This window comes from Salvelinus namaycush, chromosome 4, assembly GCF_016432855.1.
Source record: "Salvelinus namaycush isolate Seneca chromosome 4, SaNama_1.0, whole genome shotgun sequence".
Classification (NCBI taxonomy): Eukaryota; Metazoa; Chordata; class Actinopteri; order Salmoniformes; family Salmonidae; genus Salvelinus; species Salvelinus namaycush.
In genome coordinates this window covers 10,179,400-10,202,760 of record NC_052310.1, presented here as the reverse complement: position 1 = coordinate 10,202,760, position 23,361 = coordinate 10,179,400, and the positions used below count along the sequence as shown (strand labels likewise).

The window sequence follows — 23,361 nt, the reverse complement described above, 5'->3', positions numbered from 1 at the left end:
ATTATCTCTCTCTCTTGGCGGGTGTTCAAGAGCAGTGTAATTCACTTGTTTACTAACATGACCACTTAATGTGGAGATAAACCACTGACTTTAGAGTGCTTTGTCAGTGTGACGCTGCCTGCTGGTGAAAAGTCAACTTTGAGTAGCTCTGGACATGTTTAGAATATATTATTAAGCGTGGAACAGTACGGTGCTCTGCCTGTGTAGTTAAATGGTTCATAAACAAGGGTCTACCCTTAGTCATTTCTGTGCAGAAGTGAAGAGTTTGTTGTGCAGGCCAAGTGACTATCATTATACACCTTGTGCAATTAAAAACAATTGATATAATTGGCACTTAATTAAACATGTTAAAGTAACTGTCTAGTGAAAATCTCACATTTGAATGTTCATATTCTGTTAACTCATACCCAAATAATGTTGTTGACTCCAATAATCTATACTATTTGTGGCCAAAGCATAAATTGGAGGAAAAAAACTTCAGAAACCCGACCTCAAACAGACCGTTTCTCAAACGCTTGCTATTTCCTCATGGAACATGACGTCATGTGCTGTTATGCCCACACCATTCTGTTGTTGGGGTATGCCCACACCATTCTGTTGTTGGGGTATGCCCACACCATTCTGTTGTTGGGGTACGCCCACACCATTCTGTTGTTGGGGTACGCCCACACCATTCTGTTGTTGGGGTACGCCCACTCCATTCTGTTGTTAGGGTACGCCCACTCCATTCTGTTGTTGGGGTACGCCCACACCATTCTGTTGTTGGGGTACGCCCACACCATTCTGTTGTTGGGGTACGCCCACACCATTCTGTTGTTGGGGTACGCCCACACCATTCTGTTGTTGGGGTACGCCCACACCATGCTGTTGTTGGGGTATGCCCACTCCATTCTGTTGTTGGGGTATGCCCACACCATGCTGTTGTTGGGGTACGCCCACACCATTCTGTTGTTGGGGTATGCCCACACCATGCTGTTGTTGGGGTACGCCCACACCATTCTGTTGTTGGGGTATGCCCACTCCATACTGTTGTTGGGGTACGCCCACACCATTCTGTTGTTGGGGTATGCCCACTCCATACTGTTGTTGGGGTACGCCCACTCCATACTGTTGTTGGGGTACGCCCACTCCATTCCAACACAGCAAAACTGTTTTTTAACATACTTATTTACCATTTTTTGTAAGGAAAGATATTAAGCTCATATCGTAATTAATTATAGGTCTTATTTCATAGAAATCTGGAAACACTGGACAGTTACTTTAACTGCCTGTAATCCAAACAATTACATTTGATACCAGGGGTTGATGTAATGCAAACTTCATCACCTCCATCTACTGGTGAACAGTAGTTACTACAGCAATCAAGACCACACATCAGTTCTTTCTCTCCAGGCTCTCTCCACACTACAGATAAAATATATGGTGTCAGATGCCATCTAGTGGCACACTTGTTTCTTTAAAAAGCCTGAAATAAACAGTGTAAACTGTCCACAGGTTTGACGTTTCATGTTAGGTGTCAGCACAATATTTTAAGGAAATAATAATAGATTGAGTTTATGAAACACTTGCATAAATATTACATAAGCCTAAAGTAAAAAGTGACTTGTATGTAACAAATAAAAGTGTTAACGGAATACTTACCACTAAGCTATGGTGAAACTGAGATTCTCCCCTATATAGGTATTTCTCACGCCCAGGAGAATTATGATCTACTGTTTAAATGGAGTTGCTCTGAAAGCCTCTCTGGTTGTGAAAGGAAACTCCTTTGAGCACAGTGATACTGATCACACACTTTTGAGTTAAAGCAGCTGCACATTCAGACTACACATTTCACAGGTTTGCCACTTTGAACCAATACTGTGACTGGATATTTCTGTTACGCTATTAGCTAATGATTACACGTATCTTTAAATGAATCAATGAACAAAAGAAAATAAATAGTATAACATGTTTCGAAATGTTGGCATTATTGATATGTGACAAGAAGTGTGAGCCTTGGGCAGACTTGAAGAAATTAGAAGTTGACAAATAGATAAGCTTTGAGTCTGTGGACATGTCCATATGATTCCAGGGTCAGAGCACACTACTTCTCAGCTCTTATAATTATCCTCCTTCCTTTCCTCCTCTTTTCCTCCGAAGATATAATCTTCGTACATACAGAATCACCCTCTGTATTCAGGAATAACTGGGCTAACTCCATCCTCTGGTTAATAAGCCCAGATGACTTCACTGTGTGCACACTGGAATCGCTATAAATCAGGCAACTTAGTTAAATCAATCAAATGGATGTTTGATATGTTCTCCTTCTAGATCCATTAAAAATGAACACCTTCTCCTGAAGTTCATCAATATCATAATGCTGATTCTCAGAGCAGAAGCAAACACATGGAAATTGAACTGACTGTAATGTCAATTTTACCTGGGCATAGCATAGACTGGGGTTTTTGGATTTGGCATACTTCTCTCTGCAAACAAAGGGATTTTTAACCATTTCGGAGAGGGAAAAAGGACTAGATGAATAGAAGTAGCAACAGTTTGATGAGAAATGTTTATTTCTGTTTCCATCATTAGGTTGAAGACGTATTTTATATATTTGTGAAGGCAGCACTATAACAAAGATTACTGCATTGGTTTTTCATGTGCTTATAAACATCACACGGCCATTACGAATATCCATTCAAAACCAGACCACAACCAGAATTGTTATTTCAAGACATGGCAAATATGCAATATGCAGCAAACAGGATAGTATTTGAAATGTCCCTCAAAAATGTAACAATCTGTATAAAAATGAGAAAAATAACACTGTATTCGAGTCTGAGTGACTCTTCTGATTGGGGCACAGGTAAAGGCCTACGTGGACAGCAAGTGCATCCCAGATCAAGACACCTCTGTGTCGCCGAGACATTTTCATAAACTCCTCTTAGGAAAGAACCTTCTACAAGTGACAATATTGGGAAAAGAGCATGTTTTATCCTAAGTAAACTCAAAATTGTTAGTATTCTGTATTTAAAGGAAACCTAACAGCTTACTGGTTGCAAAAACTTTTGGATGAATGTACAGTAGCTAAATAGAGAGAAGACCATTTTTAAGATTAAGCCAATTAATTGCGATGTTGCTTTCGTTGGCAACACTTAACAAGAAACCAGTGGATTACTGATAAATAAATGCAAATATAATGCTGAAATAAAGTGCAATTCAATTGAGATTTATGCCATGAATAAAGTCATTGGGGACAATACTAAAAAGTTCATTTTGTCACAAGTGAAAATACAAAAGTCACAGTTTTGTCATTGGTATGTGCAGATTGTTCCAGGGCCCCATCCATAGCTCCTCCTCATCGGAATACGTGCGATCGCTCTGAGATTCTAAAGGTTCTCTCACCTCCTCATTGTCCACTGTTGACTCCTGCTCCTCCGCGTTCCACGTTCTCTCGCTCCTGGCCTTGGCGATGTTGGACTTGGACGCAATGCTCTCAGCGCCCGTGGTGCTGGAGGCCAGGGAGCCGCTGGAGGGCTGGGTGTTTAGGTTCTTGTCGGCCGAGGACGTGGTCGCCACGGGGCTGTTGAGCGGCAGTCTCTCCTCGTGAGTCACCGCCAGTTTGTCTAGTTTCTTAAAGTGCTTGCCCAGGCGCACTGGGGAGTTGACCTTGATGTTGTTTGAGTGGGCGGCCCGGCGGGTGCGTATGACTGAGCCGTTCTGTGCCAGGTACACGCTGCCGTTGACGTTGCTGTGGTTGGTCAGATTAGACAGCCGGTTCCTTTGGGGCTCCGGAGCACTGTCCTCCCCCGTGGAACTGGTCTCATACTCCCTGTCCACCACCAGCTTGATCCGCTTCTTCCTCCCGTACTGAACAACAACAACAAGCAGACAGATATACACTGAGTGTACAAAACATTAGGAACACCTTCCTAATATTGAGTTGAATTGCCTCCCCCCCCTAGTTTTGCCCTCAGAACAGCCTCCATACGTCAGGGCATGGATTCTACAAGTTGTCAAAAGCGTTCCACAGGGATGCTGGCCCATGTTGACTCCAATGCTTCTCCCAGTTGTGTCAAGTTGGCTGGATGTCCTTTGGGTGGTGGACCATTCTTGATACACACAGGAAACTGTTGAGCATGAAAAACCCAGCAGCGTTGCAGTTCTTGACACAAACCGGTGCGCCAGGCACCTACTACCATACCCCGTTCAAAGGCACTTAAATCTTTTGTCTTTCCCATTCACCCTCTGTATGGCACACATACACAATCCATGCCTCAATTCTCTCAAGGCTTGAAAATCCTTCTTTAACCTATCTCATCCACTTAATCTACACTGATTAAAGTGGATTTAACAAGTGACATCAATAAGGGATCATTGCTTTCACCTGGATTCACCTGGTCAGTCTATAACATTGAAAGAGCAGGTGTTCTTAATGTTTTGTACACTCAGTGTATGAGAGACATGAAGCTTAACATCAAGACATTATTAAAGACACTCAGTGCACATTGTCACGCTGGAGAAGGAGCTGTTGGAGGAAATGACTATATCTTCTGAAGCGAATTAACCATCATCTTTTGTGCTTCTTCACACAGACGGATGAGAAGCAATCATTAACCATTTACTGAGAGCTTTAGAAGGAGGAATGGGATTATCACATCACAGGACATTGCTTCCACTATTCATGAAAGAAAAGGCAGCAGCTAAAAAGAGAAGAGGGGAAGCGAGGCCATGCGGTTTGGACTCTGTAATTGGCTAAAATGGCTTCTATTACAATAATACATTCCACTCAAATAATTGCAAACGCAATCAAGGCATTCGGAGATCTTACTTAATGGGATCGGAATTCAATTGAATGAAGATGTTAGGGCTTCATCTTCCTCTTCTTCCTCTGTGCTATGCTCCAAGCTGTTTCCATAACTACCGCTGGACGGTCTCGCCGTCGTGGCTCCCTCCTTATCATCCTCAGGGGGACAGGGTCATCTGAGGTTTCCATGATGTTACCTCTGACCTCTATCGAGGCTCGTCTCTTTCCTGTTGAGACCATTGTAAGGCTCCCACTGGACCTCTTGGACGATGACCCTTCACTCCTCAGATGACTCTCCGATCTCAGCCTCCTCCCCCGAGGACTCCTCCTCTTCCTCGCTCTCCTCTTCGATGGTGTTCTCAGACCCTAAAGTGTGTGAGGAAGTTGTGGAGCTAGCGCTTCTTGTCCAGGTGGATCTAAAGCTCCTGGAGCTTGGGTCAGAGACTTACTCTGCTAAGAGAAGATCTCTGTTCTGTCCCACTGTGCTGTGTATCAGAGGATGTTCTCCACTGTCCTGTCTACTCTGACTGCGGCTGGAGACCACAGAGGATCTCCTGCTGGACGAGGGCGTCTGTGACCGTGTCCCTGACTCTGTGTCCGCCTCTGCAGACGCCACACTCCTCTTGTCTTCTTCAGTCTCTGATCCTGACCTTTATCGGACTCTTTCTCCTCAGAATCCCCAGCCTCTCTCTCTCTCTCTGTCTGGGACTCCTCCTATCTCAGACTACTCCTCAGAATCCCCATCTGACTTTGACCTCCTCTCCTCCTCCTCCTCAGAATCTCCCTGGCTCTCCCCCTGCTCTGGGTCTGAATCCACAGCCCTTTCCTGGGCCTCCTCTCCTCCAAAGTCTCCTCCAGAGTAGCCCCTGCAATCCAGTGTGGAGGATGAAGCAGTGCTCATACACCTCCTGTCTGAGAAGGCCTCCCCTGGGACCCTGCTGCAGAGCTGCTGCAGTACTGTTCACGACTGTCCCCCGCCAGGGAGGCCTGCACTCCACAAATTTCTTGTGAACAAACTATAGTTTTAGCAAGTCGGTTAGGACATCTACTTTGTGCACGATGCAAGTAATTTTTCCAACAATTGTTTACAGACAGATTATTTCAATTAAAATTCACCGTATCACAATTCCAGTGGGTCAGAAGTTTACATACACTAAGTTGACTGTGCCTTTAAACAGCTTGGAAAATTCCAGAAAATGATGTCATGGCTTTGGAAGCTTATGATAGGCTAATTGACATCATTTGAGTCAATTGGAGGTGTACCTGTGGATGTATTTCAAGGCCTACCTTCAAACTCAGTACCTTTTTGCTTGACATCATGGGAAAATTAAAAAAAATCAGCCAAGACCTCAGAAAAAAAATTGTAGACCTCCACAAGTCTGGTTCATCCTTGGGAGCAATTTCCAAACGCTTGAAGGTACCACGTTCATCTGTACAAACAATAGTACGCAAATATAAACACCATGGGACCACGCAGCCGTCATACCGCTCAGGAAAGAGACACGTTCCGTCTCCTAGAGATGAACGCACTTTGGTGCGAAAAGTGAAAATCAATCCCAGAACAACAGCAAAGGACCTTGTGAAGATGCTGGAGGAAACAGGTACTGAAGTATCTATATCCACAGTAAAACGAGTCCCATGTCGACATAACCTGAAAGGCCGCTCAGCAAGGAAGAAGCCACTGCTCCCAAACCTCCATAAAAAAGCCGGACTACGGTTTGCAACTGCACATGGCGACAAAGATCGTACTTTTTGGAGAAATGTCCTCTGGTCTGATGAAACAAAAATAGAACTGTTTGGCCATAATGACCATCGTTATGTTTGGAGGAAAAAGGGGGAGGCTTGCAAGCCGAAGAACACCATCCCAACCGTGAAGCACGGGGGAGGCAGCATCATGATGTGGGGGTGCTTTGCTGCAGGAGGGACTGGTGCACTTCACAAAATAGATGGCATCATGAGGCAGGAAAATTATGTGGATATATTGAAGCAACATCTCAAGACATCAGTCAGGAAGTTAAAGCTTGGTCGCAAATGGGTCTTACAAATGGACAATGCATACTTCCAAAGTTGTGGTAAACTGGCTTAAGGACAACAAAGTCAAGGTATTGGAGTGGCCATCACAAAGCCCTGACCTCAATTCTATAGAACATTTGTGGGCAGAACTGAAAAAGCATGTCTGAGCAAGGAGGCCTACAAACCTGACTCAGTTACACCAGCTCTGTCAGGAGGAATGGGCCAAAATTCACCCAACCTATTGTGGGAAGCTTGTGGAAGGCTACCCGAAACGTTTGACCCAAATTAAACAATTTAAAGGCAATGCTACCAAATACTAATTGAGTGTATGTAAACTTCTGACCCATTGGGAATGTGATGAAAGAAATAAAAGCTGAAATAAATAGTTCTCTCTACTCTTATTCTGACATTTCACATTCTTAAAATGAAGTGGTGATCTGAACTGACCTAAAACAGGAATTTTTACTAGGATTAAATGTCAGGAATTGTGAAAAACGGAGTTTAAATGTATTTGGCTAAGGTGTATGTAAACTTCTGACTTCAACTGTACGTCTCGGCACCTTCACCAACCACTGTTTCACCGAGGGCTTGGCCTCGTCCCAGGCCTGGAAGTAGCTACCATCTATGTTCATCCTCAGCATGCTGTCGGAGCACTAGGCCTTAATTAGTTCAGGGAAGTCCCCACCATCTCCTCAGTCCCTCCGATCATTGGAGAAGTACTTCAAGGGGAATATCCTGGCTTTGTTACACGGGGGGAGGAGTGAGAGGGGCTCACCAGGAAATTGCAGAGTTTCATGACTGTCTTTAGTTTCTGAGCAGCCGTAGAGGAGTGGTGGGGCCAAGGGAGTCTGCTGCAGCAGCAGTGCTGGTGGTGGCTGTTCCTGCACTGGCCTGGGACGGGGGGACTGCAGGTCTCCAAGTACCTGTTGGGGGGGCCACTGAGGGGGCTGCGGGGTGGTCCTCTGCCCCACCTAGATGGCCTCCTCCCACCATGCATGGCCACCTATGTTACAGTCACATCAGCCCAAGCTACCGTTAAAGCCACTGTTGACCATTCACCATTACTGACCCATTACTGAACCAAGCAGGGGTTCCTCCAGGGACATACTTTTCATTGAATTCAAAGGTGCATCATTTTGAATCATACAAATCTGCTACCTCTCCATCCGACTCCTGTGGACTGCAATAGTAGTAGCTCCCATCGTCTTCCACAATCACCTCTCCGTACTCATCATACAGGCCTGTCGGAGATATCAACTTCCTGCGACTACCATAGTGAGGCAGCTCATACCTGTAGGGAGACACAGCGGTTTAGTTACGTACTGACTGACACACATACACAGACACACACACACACACAGACAGACCGACAGACAGACAATGCATGCACGCACGTACGCACACACACACTAGCAGCCATAACATAATTTATTCAACCTCTGTTCATACACATTTATCAGTATAATCCTGCCATTTGTTTTTCAGAAACGAGTGTGAAACAGAAGATGTGATTCGGCCCGGGTCTCCAGTGGCTCCTGGATAACAGAAAGAGTGAGAGGTGGGCGGTAAAGGAGGCTCCTTATGGGATTTTACAGTCATTACCCAAGACAGGCTATTTCTTTTCTCTGTCTTTGTTCAGCCTGTCTTTAGTGCCAGAGGGGGGCAGACAAGGCGTACAATAAGATCCAGGGCCCACTCTCTACAGAGCGTAGAAGTCAGTTCCCTATGAACCCAGATTAAAGACTTTGAGTGCTCCTAGGGAGAAACCGTCTGCTAAAACAGAAACAGACCATCAGCTTAACAGGGCTGACTGTGACTGTATGGACACAGGGTGTGGTGACCTTTAACTTACACTCTTAAGAAGTAAAGGTGCCTGGAAGAACCTTTTTGGTGGCCACACAGGCGGAACCTTCCAGTTGAAAAAGGTATTTGAGGAACCTCTGTGTAAAGGTTCAAACCGGGACACTTTTGTGATTGGAAGGGTTCCATTTTTTATCTTTTTTTTTATAACATAGTGTTGAGGTAGAAGCCTATCAGATTGGAGGTGTGGCTTATTGGAGGAGTGGCTTTATGATAGTTATTTTTGGTCCCCCGTTAGCGTAAATGTCATTACTGTTCATCACGTTAAGTTCGTACACTACAATTGAAATGTTCCATGAATATCTATGCTTATTACATATTCTAAAATAATATGAACATTACTGACATACTGTAATAAAGTGTTAACTACTCCAACTTCAGGATTCACATAAGCTCTTGGGGAACTGAAGCTACAAACTCCTCACTGACTCTACAAAACTGTCAGCGTTCAACCTTAACATTGGAAGACAATACAACAGAACAGATGAACAAGAATGACATTTACTTTAATGGGTGGCCCAAAAAATACTGATCCGCAAGCCATGCCTCTAATAAGCCACGCCTTTGCTCCAGGGTTCCTCCAGGAACACGTTGCTACATTGAACCAATAAAGGTTCCTCCAAGAACCACTCAACTAATCGAAGATGAAAATATGAACCATTGACTAGCAATGGGGGTTCCTTGAGGGGTTCCTTGAGGATCTCCAGCCAGAAGACTATTACCCACATCTCAACCCAAACGTGAGCCAGACTCAAATTTTATTCATAGTGGTCAGTGTGAAGCGAAACATTAGCATTTTGAGAGACCCGCTACATAGCAGAGAGAAAAATAACACGCGGTATGGCTGAAGTCAGAGGCTGGACATTGTATTTAAAAGGTGAAAAGCTGCGTATAGAGAGAGAGCGAGAGGAGAGACAGGAGAGAGAGAGTGAAGAGCGAGAGGAGAGAGAGAAGAGAGAGGGAGTGAGGAGAGAGGAGACAGTGAGGAGAGAGAGGGGAAAGAGGAGAGAGTGAGGAGAGAGATTGAGGAGAGAGAGGAGAGAGAAGAAAGAGAGAGGAGAGAGAGACACTCAGAGACAGTGAGAGGTAAATGTATCTGCTGCTACAGCATATAGAAATCCGAATCGTTCCGTCTCTACATCCGGGGTGTCAAACTCATTCCATGGAGGGCCTAGTGTCTGCAAGTTTTAGTTTTTTCCTTTCAATTAAGCCCTAGAAAACCAGGTGTGGGGTGTTCCTTGCTAATTAGTAACCATAATTCATCAATCAAGTACAGGGGAAGAGTGAAAACCTGCAGACACTCGGCCATCCGTAGAATGAGTTTGACACACGTGCTCTATAACTATCATCCTCTCACTTGGGTGCTGGAGGGGCTACATCTTAAGAGCTTAATTCCACAACATTCAATCTGCATCAACACTCCTTGTTGTTCTCCTGTTGTTAGATAACATGTGGACGATGCTCAATGTAACGTGCTAAGTGAGTGATTAGCCTGGCTATCATTGTGCCAGGAGACCTAAATGGGGTCTCTAGTGTCTTAAAATAAAATTATGGAATTCATCACGTGGCAACAAACGACAATTTGAATTATTTCGTCTGAAGCTATCATTATGTATTCTGACCTGAACGCTTCACTTCAAGGCTGTTCGGAAACTACTTCCGATTTTTCAGTCTGGAGGCCTGTTGTGTCGAGAGCTGTTTGTTATGGATGGGTATTTAACTCTAAATTAGTTTCCGGACTCTGCAGACCGACTGAGTTTCCCTGGTGTGAGGTGAACTGTCGGCACTCACAGGATCAGTAAGGCCTCAGGAACAAAAACACACACAAACACACACTGTGCAGAGACACACCGTACACAGACACACCGTACACAGACACACTGTGCACAGACACAGCCATGCATGCAAGAAAACATGCACACACACACACGCACATTCCCTTACCCATGGTCATAATTATAATAATCCTGGGTGTAATAGTCCTGGCCAGGATCGATACCAGACTCAATAGAGAGCTCCTGTTGTGGGTAAAGAAGAGGTATTAGTTAAGACAATGAATTTGAAGGAAAACAAGAGAAGACCATCAAACAGGCTTTATTAAAGGAGGATTCTTCACTACTTTGGATAGCAAAGGGAGAGAGAGAAAGAGAGACAGAGACAGAGACAGAGTCTAAACAACACAAAAACAACACTAGACACTATGGAACACAAAGCTTTTACTAGCTCATCATGGAATATACAAGGTCTGAGGTCAGCTGCCTTTGGCCTAAAGAGCAGGAACCCAGACATCATCAAAGACATTGGAAATACAGACATTGTCATTCTACAAGAACCATGGTATAAAGGAGATGGACCCACTGGTTGCCCTCTAGGTTACAGAGAGCTGGTAGTCCCATCCACCAAACTACCAGGTGTGACACAGGGAAGAGCCTCAGGGGGTATGCTAATTTGGTATAGAGCAGACCTAACCCACTCTATTAAATTAGCCAAAACAGGACAATTTTACATCTAGCTAGAAATTAGTAAGGAAATGATATCAACAGAGAAAAATGTCCTCATATGTGCTACCTACAGTATCACACCAATAGAATCCCCATACTTTAACGATGACAGCTTCTCCATCCTAGAGGGGGAGATCAACAATTTCCAGGCCCAGGGACATGTACTAGTCTGTGGCTACCTAATAGGCCAGAACTGGACAAGAACCTGACACCCTCAGCACACAGGGGGACAAACACCTACCTGGAGGTGACAGCATTCCCTCCCCCATATTCCCCCTTAGAAACAACTACGACAACATAACCAACAGAAATGGGTCACAACTCCTGCAGCTCTGTTGGATGCTGGGTATGTACATAGTCACTGGTAGGGTTCGACGGGACTTCTTTGGTATGTACACCTATAGCTCATCTCTTGGCAGTAGTACTGTAGACTACTTTATTATTGACCTCAACCCAGAGTCTCTCAGAGCATTCACAGTCAGTCCACTGATACCCCTATCAGATCACAGCAAAATCACACTCTGTTTGAACAGAGCTATGCTAAATCATGAGGCATCAAAGTCAAAGGAACAGAATAATATTAAGAAATGCTATAGATGGAAGGAAAGTATTGTGTAAATCTACCCCAAAAAGTTTAGGCAACAACAAATTCAATCCCTTCTAGACAATTTCCTGGACAAAATGTTTCACTGTAATAGTCACTTAGAAATGTCCTTGTTTTTGAAAGAAAAGCAAAAAAAATTGTCCATTAAAATAACATCAAATTGATCAGAAATACAGTGTAGACATTGTTAATGTTGTAAATGACTATTGTTGCTGGAAATTACTGATTTTTAATGGAATATCTACATAGGCGTACAGAGGCCCATTATCAGCAACCATCACTCCTGTGTTCCAATGACACGTTGTGTTAGCTATAGAGGTTGACCAATGATTTTTCAACGCTGATACTGATACCGATTATTGGAGGACCAAAAAAAGCCAATACCGAATAATCCGACGATTTATATATATTTACGATTTATTTGTAATAATGACAATTATAACAATACTAAATGAACACTTATTTTAACTTAATATAATACAGAAATAAAATCTATTTAGTATCAAATAAATAATGAAACATGCTCAATTGGAGAAGAAAGTAAAAGTGCAATATGTGCCATGTAAAAAAGCTAACGTTTAAGTTCCTTGCTCAGAACATATGAAAGCTGGTGGTTCAATATTCCCAGTTCTTCAATCCGGAAAATATCATTTCGAAAAAAAAAAGTTTATTCTTTCAATGAAATACGGAACCGTTCTGTATTTTATCGAACGGGTGGCAACCCTAGTCTAAATATTGCTGTTACATTGCACAACCTTCAATGTTATGTCATAATTATGTCAAATTCGGGCAAATTAGTTTGTAACGAGCCAGGCGGCCCAAACTGTTGCATATACCCTGACTCTGCGTGCAATAAACGCAAGAGAAGTGACACAATTTCCCTAGTTAATATTGCCTGCTAACATGAATTTCTTTTAACTAAATATCCAGGTTTAAAAATATATACTTCTGTGTATTGATTTTAAGGAAGGCATTGATGTTTATGGTTAGGTACATTCGGGCAACGATTGTGCTTTTATTGCAAATGCGCTTTTGTTTAAACATCACCAGTTTCGCGAAGTTGGCTGTGATTCGATGATAAATTAACAGGCACTGCCTTGATTATATGCAAGGCAGGACAAGCTAGTTAACCTAGTAATATCATCAACCAGTGTAGTTAACTAGTGATTATGTGAAGATTGATTGTTTTTTACAAGGTAAGTTTAATGCTAGCTAGCAACAGGTGGTCAGCCTGCCACGCAGTTTCCTCGTGGAATGCAATGTAATCGGCCATAATCGGCAGTCAAAAATTCAAATTACTGATTGTTATGAAAACTTGAAATCGGCCCTAATTAATCGGCCATACCGATTTATCGGTCAACCTCTAGTTAGCTAATCCAAGTTTATCATTTTAAAAGGCTGATTGATCATTAGAAACCCCTTTTGCAATTATGTTAGCATAGCTGAGAACTGTTGTCCTGATTAAAGAAGCAATAAAACTGGCCTTCTTTAGACTAGTTGAGTATCTGGAGCGTTAGTATTTGTGGGTTCGATCACAGGCTCAAAATGGCCTGAAACAAGGAACTTTATTCTGAAACTCGTCAGTCTATTCTTGTTCTGAGAAAAGAAGGCTATTCCATGAGAGAAATTGCCAAGAAAATAAAGATCTTGTACAACGCTGTGTACTAGTCCCTTCACAGAACAGCACAAACTGACTCTAACCAGAATAGAAAGAGGAGTGGGAGGCCCCGGTGCACAACGGAACAAGAGGACAAGTACATTAGAGTGTACTGGCCTTCTAAGCAGAGTTGCAAAGAAAAAGCCATATCTCAGACTGGACAATAAAAAGAAAAGATGAAGATGGGCAAAAGAAGACAGACACTGGACAGAGGAACTCTGCCTAGAAGGCCAGCATCCCGGAGTCGCCTCTTCACTGCTAACGTTGAGACTGGTACAAAGTTCTCCCTCGCCCTCCGTTTGGCAAATCTGACCATAATTCTATCCTCCCGATTCCTGCTTACAAGCAGAAATTTAAGCAGGAAACACCAGTGACTAGGTCTATAAAAAAGTGGTCAGATGAAGCAGATGCTATATTACAGGACTGTTTTGCTAGCACAGACTGGAATATGTTCCAGGATTCTTCCGATGGCATTGAGGAGTACACCACATCAGTCACTAGCTTTATAAATAAGTGCATCGAGGACGTTGTCCCCACAGTGACTGTACGTACATACCGCAACCAGAAGCCATGGATTACAGGCAACATTCACACTGAGCTAAAGGGTAGAGCTGCCTCTTTCAAGGTGCAGAACTCTAAACCGGAAACTTATAAGAAATCCTGCAATGTCCTCCTCCGAACGATCAAACAGGCAAAGCGCCAATACAGGACTAAGATTGAATCGTACTACACCGGCCCCGACACCCGTCGGATGTGGCAGGGCCAGAAAACTATTACAGACTACAAAGGGAAGCACAGCCGCGAGCTGCCCAGTGACACAAGTCTACCAGACGAGCTAAATCAATTCTATGCTCGCTTCGAGGCAAGCAACACTGAGGCATGCATGAGAGCATCGGACGACTGTGTGATCACGCTCTCCATAGCCGACGTGAGTAAGACCTTTAAACAGGTCAACATTCACAAGGCCGCTGGGCCAGATGGATTACCAAGACGTCTACTGCGGGCATGAGCTGACCAACTGGCAGGTGTCTTCACTGACATTTTCAACATGTCCCTGATTGAGTCTGTAATACCAACATGTTTCAAGCAGACCACCATAGTCCCTGTGCCCAAGAACACTAAGGTAACCTGCCTAAATGACTACAAACCCGTAGCACTCACATCCGTAGCCATGAAGTGCTTTGAAAGGCTGGTAATGGCTCCCATTAACACCATTCTCCCAGAAACCCTAGACCCACTTCAATTAGCATACCGCTCAAACAGATCCACAGATGATGGAATCTCTATTGCACTCCACACTGCCCTTTCCCACCTGGACAAAAGGAACACCTACGTGAGAATGCTATTCATTGACTACAGCTCAGCATTCAACACCATAGTGCCCTCAAAGCTCATCACTAAGCTAAGGATTCTGGGACTAAACACCTCCCTCTGCAACTGGATCCTGGACTTCCTGACGGGCCGCCCCCCAGGTGGTTAGAGTAGGTAGCAACACATCTGCCACGCTGATTCTCAACACTGGAGCTCCTCAGGGGTGTGTGCTCAGTACCCTCCTGTACTCCCTGTTCACCCATGACAGCATGGCCAGGCACGACTCCAACACCGTCTTTAAGTTTGCAGACGACACCATAGTGGTAGGCCTGATCATTGACAACAACGAGGCAGCCTATAGTGAGGAGGTCAGAGACCTGGCCGGGTGGTGCCAGAATAACAACCTATCCCTCAACGTGATCAAGACAAAGGAGATGATTGTGGACTACAGGAAAAGGAGGACCGAGCATGCACCCATTCTCATCGACGGTGCTGTAGTGGAGCAGGTTGGGAGCTTCAAGTTCCTTGGTGTCCACATCACCAACAAACTAGAATGGTCCAAACACACCAAGACAGTAGTGAAGAGGGCATGGCAAAACCTATTCCCCCTCAGGAGACTGAAAAGATTTGGCATGGGTCCTCAGGTCCTCAAAAGGTTCTACAGCTGCAACATCGAGCTCATCCTGATTGGTTGCATCACTGCCTTGTACGGCAACCGCTTGGCCTCCGACCGCAAGGCACTACAGAGGGTAGTGCGTTCGGCCCAGTACATCCCTGGTGCTAAGCTGCCTGCCATCCAGGGCCTCTACACCAGGCAGTGTCAGAGAAAGGCCCTAAAAATTGTCAAAGACCCCAGCCACCCCAGTCATAGACTGTTCTCTCTGCTACCGCATGGCAAGCGGTACCGGAGCGCGAAGTCTAGGACCAAAAGGCTTCTCAACAGCTTTTACCCCCAAGCCATAAGACTCCTGAACAGGTAATCAAATGGCTACCCGGACTATTTGCATTGTGTCCCGCCACCCCCCTTTTACGCTGCTGCTACTCTCTGTTTATCATCTATGCATAGTCACTTTAACTATACATTCATGTACATATTACCTCAATAAGTCCGACTAACCGGTGCCCCCACAAATTGACTCTGTACCGGTATTGTTTACCTAATAGCTATTTTTTACTTAAAAACTGCACTGTTGGTTAGGGCTTGTAAGTACGCATTTCACTGTAAGGTCCTGTTGTCCTGTTGGCGCACGTAACAAATAAACTTTGATTTGATTTGATTGGTCTGACATATAGCACGCGTCTGTCTATTGGAACTGGTCAGTATGTCTAGGTAATCGTGTCAAACACTGCTTTTAAAAAAAATATTGCGTAGTAAAACTGCATAAACTTAATGTAAAGTTAAAGTGTACTGTTAGCTAGCTAACATTAACTGGCTGGCTCGCTAGCTAACGTTATGTGTATGCTCTCCACTTTCTGGAGGACCAAGTTTTGAAATCAGTGGAATTCGAGTATGATAGCTAAGGAGATGGAGAAAACACCAGTCTGGATTACATCGTCAAACTAAGGGCAACCATGCATGGTATCAGACAGGAGACGCGTCCAACCATGATGTATACTGGTAAGATAGTCTAGCTAGCTACATTTTCAGATAATACATGTTTCTAATTCTGACAGAAAGTGGTTTAATTTCAAGTGTACTGTTAGCTAGCTAACGTTAGCTGGCTGGGTCGCTAGCTACCGTTGTGTATGATCTTATTCTTTGTATCTCAGATACATTTGCTTGACTAGTTATAGCCATATAACCTTATTGGTTACCTACCTGCAGATTCATGCAGGGTAGTAACATAATGAGTTGTGATTATTGTCCATTGTTTAGCTAGCTATCTAGCTACATGTCTTAACAAAAGACACATTTTGACAAAGTATTTTCCTTTCAAGTTAGTGCACTGTTATCTAGCTAGCTAACGTTAGCTGGCTGGCTCACTAACTAATGTTACGTCATGCGTTAGATTAATTGTTTATCTAGCTATATTTCTTAACAAAAGACTCTCGTCTTAGTGTGCCAGAGCGCAGAATAACTGATGAATTTTTGAACGCTCAACACCCGTTGAATATGTCCGGTGTCAGTAAATGTCGGCAACAAAGCATAATTCAATTATTGCCAGCAGCACAGTTATAATTACCAATGCTTTGGATAAAACGAAAACTGCCTAACCAGCTCTGCAAGGGGGAGTAAAATGGTCAGAGTGGGGTGTTCTCTCATTATGTGTCTGGAAGTAGCTAGCCAATGTTAGCCAGTTAGCTTGGGTACTTGACTGTTATTGTGAGGTCAGAGCTTTCTGAACAACGCTACTTATTGGCCAGAGCTCCCAGTGTGCGCTCTGAACGTGAAACACTCTGAATTTACGAAATGACAATCTGACAGCACAGTTGGTATCTGGTCACCAATGCGCTGGATAACATAACCAGCTCTGCTAGGGCGAGAAATGTTCTGTGAGCTGTTCTCTCTCTCTAAGAAGTCTGGAAGTAGCTGGCAAGTTAGTAGAGAACGCTCGGATCAACCCTTAAAGAGATGGGTGGGGCTAAGGCTTATTAGGGTGTGAACAATGCTGAATGGGTGTAGACAAAGAAGGGCTCTCCAATAGTAGTGCCAAAACACTGAAAGACGGTTTTCTCAAAAGTGAGTTTACAAGTTGATCAACTTTCGAAACAGAACTACTTTCCCATTGTTTCCTCAAATGCAGTGTATGATATACCATTTTGTAGCTCTGAGTCTTTACTTTTATCCAATGTAAAAAAACAGAAATTCCAGAATCCAGTTGGTGAGTCACATTTCTTTCCACAGGGCCAGGGGGTGAGACAGGGATGTAGCTTAAGCCCCACCCTCTTCAACATATATATCAACAAATTGGTGAGGGCACTAGCACGGTTTGCAGCACCCGGCATCACCCTACCAGAATCGGAAGTAAAATGTCTACTGTTTGTTAATGATCTGGTGCTTCTCTCCCCAACCAAGGATGGCCTAGAGCAGCACCTAGAACTTCTGCCCTGATTCTGTCAGACCTTGGACCTGACAGTAAATCTCAGTAAGACATAAATAATGGTGTTCCAAAAAGGGTCCAGTTGCCAGGACCAAGAATACAAATTCCATCCAGACACCGTTACCCTTGAGCACACAAAAAAACTGTACATACTGTACCTTGGCCTAAACATCAGCGCCACAGGTAACTGGCAAAAAATACTTGAATCAGTTATAGAACCCATTGTCCTTTATGGTTGTGAGGTCTGGGGTCCGCTCACCAACCAAGTGTTCACAAAATGGGACAAACACCAAATTGACACTCGGCATGTAGAATTCTGCAAAAATATCCTCTGTGTACAACGTAAAACACCAAATAATGCATGCAGAGCAGATAACTGCTAATGATAACACGCGTTTTTAATCCAAAAAAGAGCTGTTAAATTCTACAGCCAGCTAAAAGGAAGCGATTCCCAAACCTTCCATAACAAAGCCATCACCTACAGAGAGATGAACCTGGAGAAGAGCCCCTTAATTAAGCAAGCTGGTCCTGGGGCTCTGTTCACAAACACAAACAGACCCCACAGAGCCCCAGGACAGCAACACAATTAGACCCAACCAAATCATGAGAAAACTAAAAGATAATTACTTGACACATTGGAAAGAATTTACAAAAAGAACAGCGCAAACTAGAACGCTATTCAGCCCTAAACAATGGCAGAATACCTGACCACTGTGACTGACCCAAAATTAAGGAAATCTTTGTCTATGTACAGACTCAGTGACCATAGCCTTGCTAATGAGAAAGGCTGCCGAAGGCAGACCTGGCTTTCAAGAGAAAACAGGCTATGTACACACTACCCACAAAATGAAGTGGAAACTGAGCTGCACTTCCTAACCTCCTGCCAAATGTATGACCATATTAGTGACACATATTTCCCTCAGATTACACAGACCCACAAAGAATTTGAAAACAAAACCCAATTTTCATAAACTCTTATATCCACTGGGTGAAATGCCACAGTGTGCCATCACAGCAGCAAGATTTGTGACCTGTTGCTACAAGAAAAGGGCAACCAGTGAAGAACAAACACCATTGTAAATACAATCCATATTTATGTTTATTTATTTTCCCTTTTGTACTTTAACTATTTGCACATCGCTACAACAATGTATATAGACATAATAAGACATTTGAAATTTGGAAATTCTGTGAGTGTAATGTTTTACTGTTAATTTTTATTGTTTATTTCACTTTTGTTTATTATCTATTTCACTTGCTTTTGAAATGTTAACATATGTTTCCCATGCAAATAAAGCCTTTGAATTGAACTGAATTGAATTGAGAGAGAGTATTCTGTACCTCCGGTCTCAGAAGAGAGGGCCTGAGCAACTGCTGTTGCTGCCAGAGAGAGAGAGAGAGTGGACAGTTGAGGAGGAAAAGACAGTCAAAAGGGAAGTAGATAAGAGGAAGGTTTCATTAAACAGATAGTGGATCAATGTAAATATGGATGGGGAAGGGGTAGCAAGCAAGGTCAGGGGGAGTTTCATGGGAAATAGACAGAAGCAACAGCCGGTGTCAGTGAAGTAAAATAAGAGAATTTCATAACCAAAACCCAAGGCATTTAATACGAAGGGATGACAGCTTCCGCCATCAGCCAAACCTTTCCAATATCTGTGCATCACATCGCATCCCCAAATATAAGGTGGGAGGTGCATTGGAAGTTTATTTCCATATTTAGTTTTGGTCCTTCTATCAACGCTGTGTCTACAGATAACATGTTAAATAAACTGACAAGTAGGTTCACCATTCAAAAGCAGCAACGCCAATTTCAGAGGAATGGAAACGCCAACGTACCTCATGATGTCCATAACCGCGCCTGTAGAGGAAGGAACATTGTGGAAATCAGTAAAACACATTGTCAAGATAAAGATTATCAAAAATAAAGATTGTCAAGATAAAGATTGTCAAAAATAAAGATTGTCAAAAATAAAGATTGTCAAAAATAAAGATGGTCAAAAATAAAGATTGTCAAAATAAAGATTGGCAAAAATAAAGATTGTCAAGATAAAGATCATCAAAAATAAAGATTGTCAAGATAAAGACTGTCAAGATAAAGATTGTCAAAAATAAAGATTGTCAAGATAAAGACTGTCAACATAAAGATTATCAAAAATAAAGATTGTCAAGATAAAGATTGGTTGAGCTTGTATTACTTACTGTAGCAGTAATTGGCTGCTTAAATCAAAAGCAGAGAGTGGTCTCCCTTCGCTAAGTTTTCAGTTTCAAGTACATGAGAATTGTAAAGCAGTTGTTCATCTCCTTTTGGAAGGCAATAATATGAATTATTCAGTGCTCTTAAATCTATTCTACCCCTACCCCTCACAAAGAGAGAGAGAGGGAAATAGAGGGGGACAGAGGGAGAGAGAAAGAGAGAGAGAGAGAGAGAGATGGACAGAGAGAGATTTAATTTAATTGTAATTTAATAATCCATAGAATCTAACCACTTCTGGGAAAATTGGAAAACTCTAAACAAACAACAAAACAAAGAGTTATCTATCCAAAATGGAGATGTATGGATAAACCACATCTCCAATCTTTTTGGCTCTATGACAACAACAAAAAAAATTACATGATCAAATACAAATCCTAGAATCAACTATTAAAAACTACCAGAAACCACTGGATTCTCCAATTACTTTGAATGAACTACAGGGCAAAATACAAACCTTCCAACCCAAAAAGGCATGTGGGTTTGATGGTATCCTCAATGAAATGATAAAATATACAGACCACAAATTACAATTGGCTATACTTAAACTCTTTAACATCATCCTCAGCTCTGGCATATTCCCCAATATTTGGAACCAAGGACTGATCACCCCAATCCACAAAAGTGGAGACAAATTTGACCCCAATAACTACCGTGGGATATGCGTCAACAGCAACCTTGGGAAAATCCTCTGCATTATCATTAACAGCAGACTCATACATTTCCTCAATGAAAACAATGTACTGAGCAAATGTCAAATTGGCATTTTACCAAATTACCGTACAACAGACCACGTATTCACCCTGCACATCAAAATTGACAAACAAACAAACCAAAACAAAGGCAAAGTCTTCTCATGCTTCGTTGATTTCAAAAAAAGCTTTTGACTCAATTTGAGGGCCTGCTATACAAATTGATGGAAAGTGGTGTTGGGGGAAAAACATACGACATTATAAAATCTATGAACACAAACAACAAGTGTACGGTTTAAACTGGCAAAAAAAACAAATTTCTTTCCACAGGGACGGAGGGTGAGATAGGGATGCAGCTTAAGCCCCACCCTCTTCAACATATATATCATCAAATTGGCGAGGACACTAGAACAGTCTGCAGAACCCGGCCTCATCCTACTAGATTCTGAAGTCAAATGTCTATTGTTTGCTGATGATCTGGTGCTTCTGTCCCCAACCAAGGAGGGCCTACAGCAGCACCTAGATCTTCTGCACAGATTCTGTCAGACCTCAGCCCTGACAGTAAATCTCAGTAAGACAAAAATAATGGTGTTCCAAAAAAGGGTCCAGTTGCCAGGATCACGAATACAAACTCCATCCAGACATTGTTGCCCTAAAGTACATAAAAAACTACACATACCTCAGCCTAAACATTATCATCACAGGTAACTTCCACAAAGCTGTGAATGATCTGAGAGACAATGCAAGAAGGGCCTAATACGCCATCAAAAGGAACATAAAATTCGACATACCAATTAGGATCTGGCTAAAAACACTTGAATCAGTTATAAACTCAGCAAAAAAAAGAAACGCCCTCTCACTGTCAACTGCGTTTATTTTCAGCAAACTTAACATGTTTAAATATTTGTATGAACATAACAAGATTCAACAACTGATCCAACAACTGATCCAACAGGTCCCAGACGTGCTCAATGGGTTTGAGATCCGGGCTCTTCGCTGGCAATGGCAGAACACTGACATTCCTGTCTTGCAGGAAATCACGCACAGAACGAGCAGTATGGCTGGTGGCATTGTCATGCTGGAGGGTCATGTCAGGATGAGCCTGCAGGAAGGGTACAACATGAGGGAGGAGGATGTCTTCCCTGTAACGCACAGCGTTGAGATTGCCTGCAATGACAACAAGCTCAGTCCGATGATGCTGTGACACACCGCCCCAGACCATGACGGACCCCCCACCTCCAAATCGGTCCCGCTCCAGAGTACAGGCCTCGGTGTAACGCTCATTCCTTCGACGATAAACGCGAATCCGACCATCACCCCTGGTGAGACAAAACCGCGACTCGTCAGTGAAGAGCACTTTTTGCCAGCCCCGTCTTGTCCAGCGACGGTGGGTTTGTGCCCATAGGCGACGTTGTTGCCGTGGATGTCTGGTGAGGACCTGCCTTACAAAAGGCCTACAAGCCCTCAGTCCAGCCTCTCTCAGGACAGTCTGAGCACTGATGGAGGGATTGTGCGTTCCTTGTGTAACTCAGGCAGTTTTTCTTGCCATCCTGTACCTGTCCTGCAGGTGTGATGTTCGGATGTACCGATCCTGTGCAGGTGTTGTTACACGTGGTGTAACGTCCTGACCAGAGTTCTTATGTGTTGTGCTTGTTTTAGTGTTGGTCAGGACGTGAGCTGGGTGGGCATTCTATGTTGTGTGTCTAATTTGTCTGTTTCTGTGTTCAGCCTATATGGTTCTCAATCAGAGGCAGCTGTCAATCGTTGTCCCTGATTGAGAATCATATATAGGTGGCTTGTTTTGTGTTGGGGATTGTGGGTGGTTGTTTCCTGTGTCAGTGTTTGTGCCACACGGGACTGTGACGGTTAGTACGTTTGTTGTTTTGCATTTTGTCTAGTTTTCTTGTTATTAAATCATGGAAACTTACCACGCTGTACATTGGTCCTCCGATCCTTCTCGCCTCTCCTCGTCTGAGGAGGAGGAAGAGCTAGACTGCCGTTACACGTGGTCTGCCACTGCGAGGATGATCAGCTGTCCGTCCTGTCTCCTTGTAGCACTGTCTTAGGCATCTTAACGTACGGACATTGCAATTTATTGTCCTGGCCACATGTGCAGTCCTCATGCCTCCTTGCAGCATGCCTTAGGCACGTTCACGCAGATGAGCAGGGACCCTGGGCATCTTTCTTTTGGTGTTTTTCAGAGTCAGTAGAAAGGCCTGTTTAGTTTCCTAAGTTTTCATAACTGTGACCTTAATTGCCTACCGTCTGTAAGCTGTTAGTGTCTTAACGACCGTTCCACAGGTGCATGTTCATTAATTGCTTATGGTTCATTGAACAAGCATGGGAAACAGTGTTTAAACCCTTTACAATGAAGATCTGTGAAGTTATTTGGATTTTTACGAATTATCTTTGAAAGACAGGGTCCTGAAAAAGGGATGTTTCTTTTTTTGCTGAGATTAGAACCCATTGCCCTTTATGGTTGTGAGGTCTGGGGTCCGCTCACCAACCAAGAATTCACAAAATGGGACAAACACCAAATTGAGACTTGGCATGCAGAATTCTGCAAAAATATCCTATATATACAACGTAAAACGCCAAATAATGCATCCAGAGCAGAAATAGGCCAACACCCGCTAATGATCAAA

At 43.3% G+C, this 23,361-nt stretch overlaps 1 protein-coding gene across 1 annotated transcript in view; it reads right to left on the bottom strand.

Moving 5' to 3' along the window:
• Nucleotides 1–3,279: 3,279 nt before the first annotated feature.
• Nucleotides 3,280–23,361, bottom strand: part of LOC120045354 (protocadherin-15-like) — a 224,467-nt gene continuing 204,385 nt past the window's right edge. Inside the window, 4 exon segments of the mRNA XM_038990233.1 lie at nt 3,280–3,837; nt 7,958–8,090; nt 10,604–10,677; nt 19,115–19,153. Coding sequence (XP_038846161.1) covers nt 3,280–3,837; nt 7,958–8,090; nt 10,604–10,677; nt 19,115–19,153 — 804 coding nt within the window.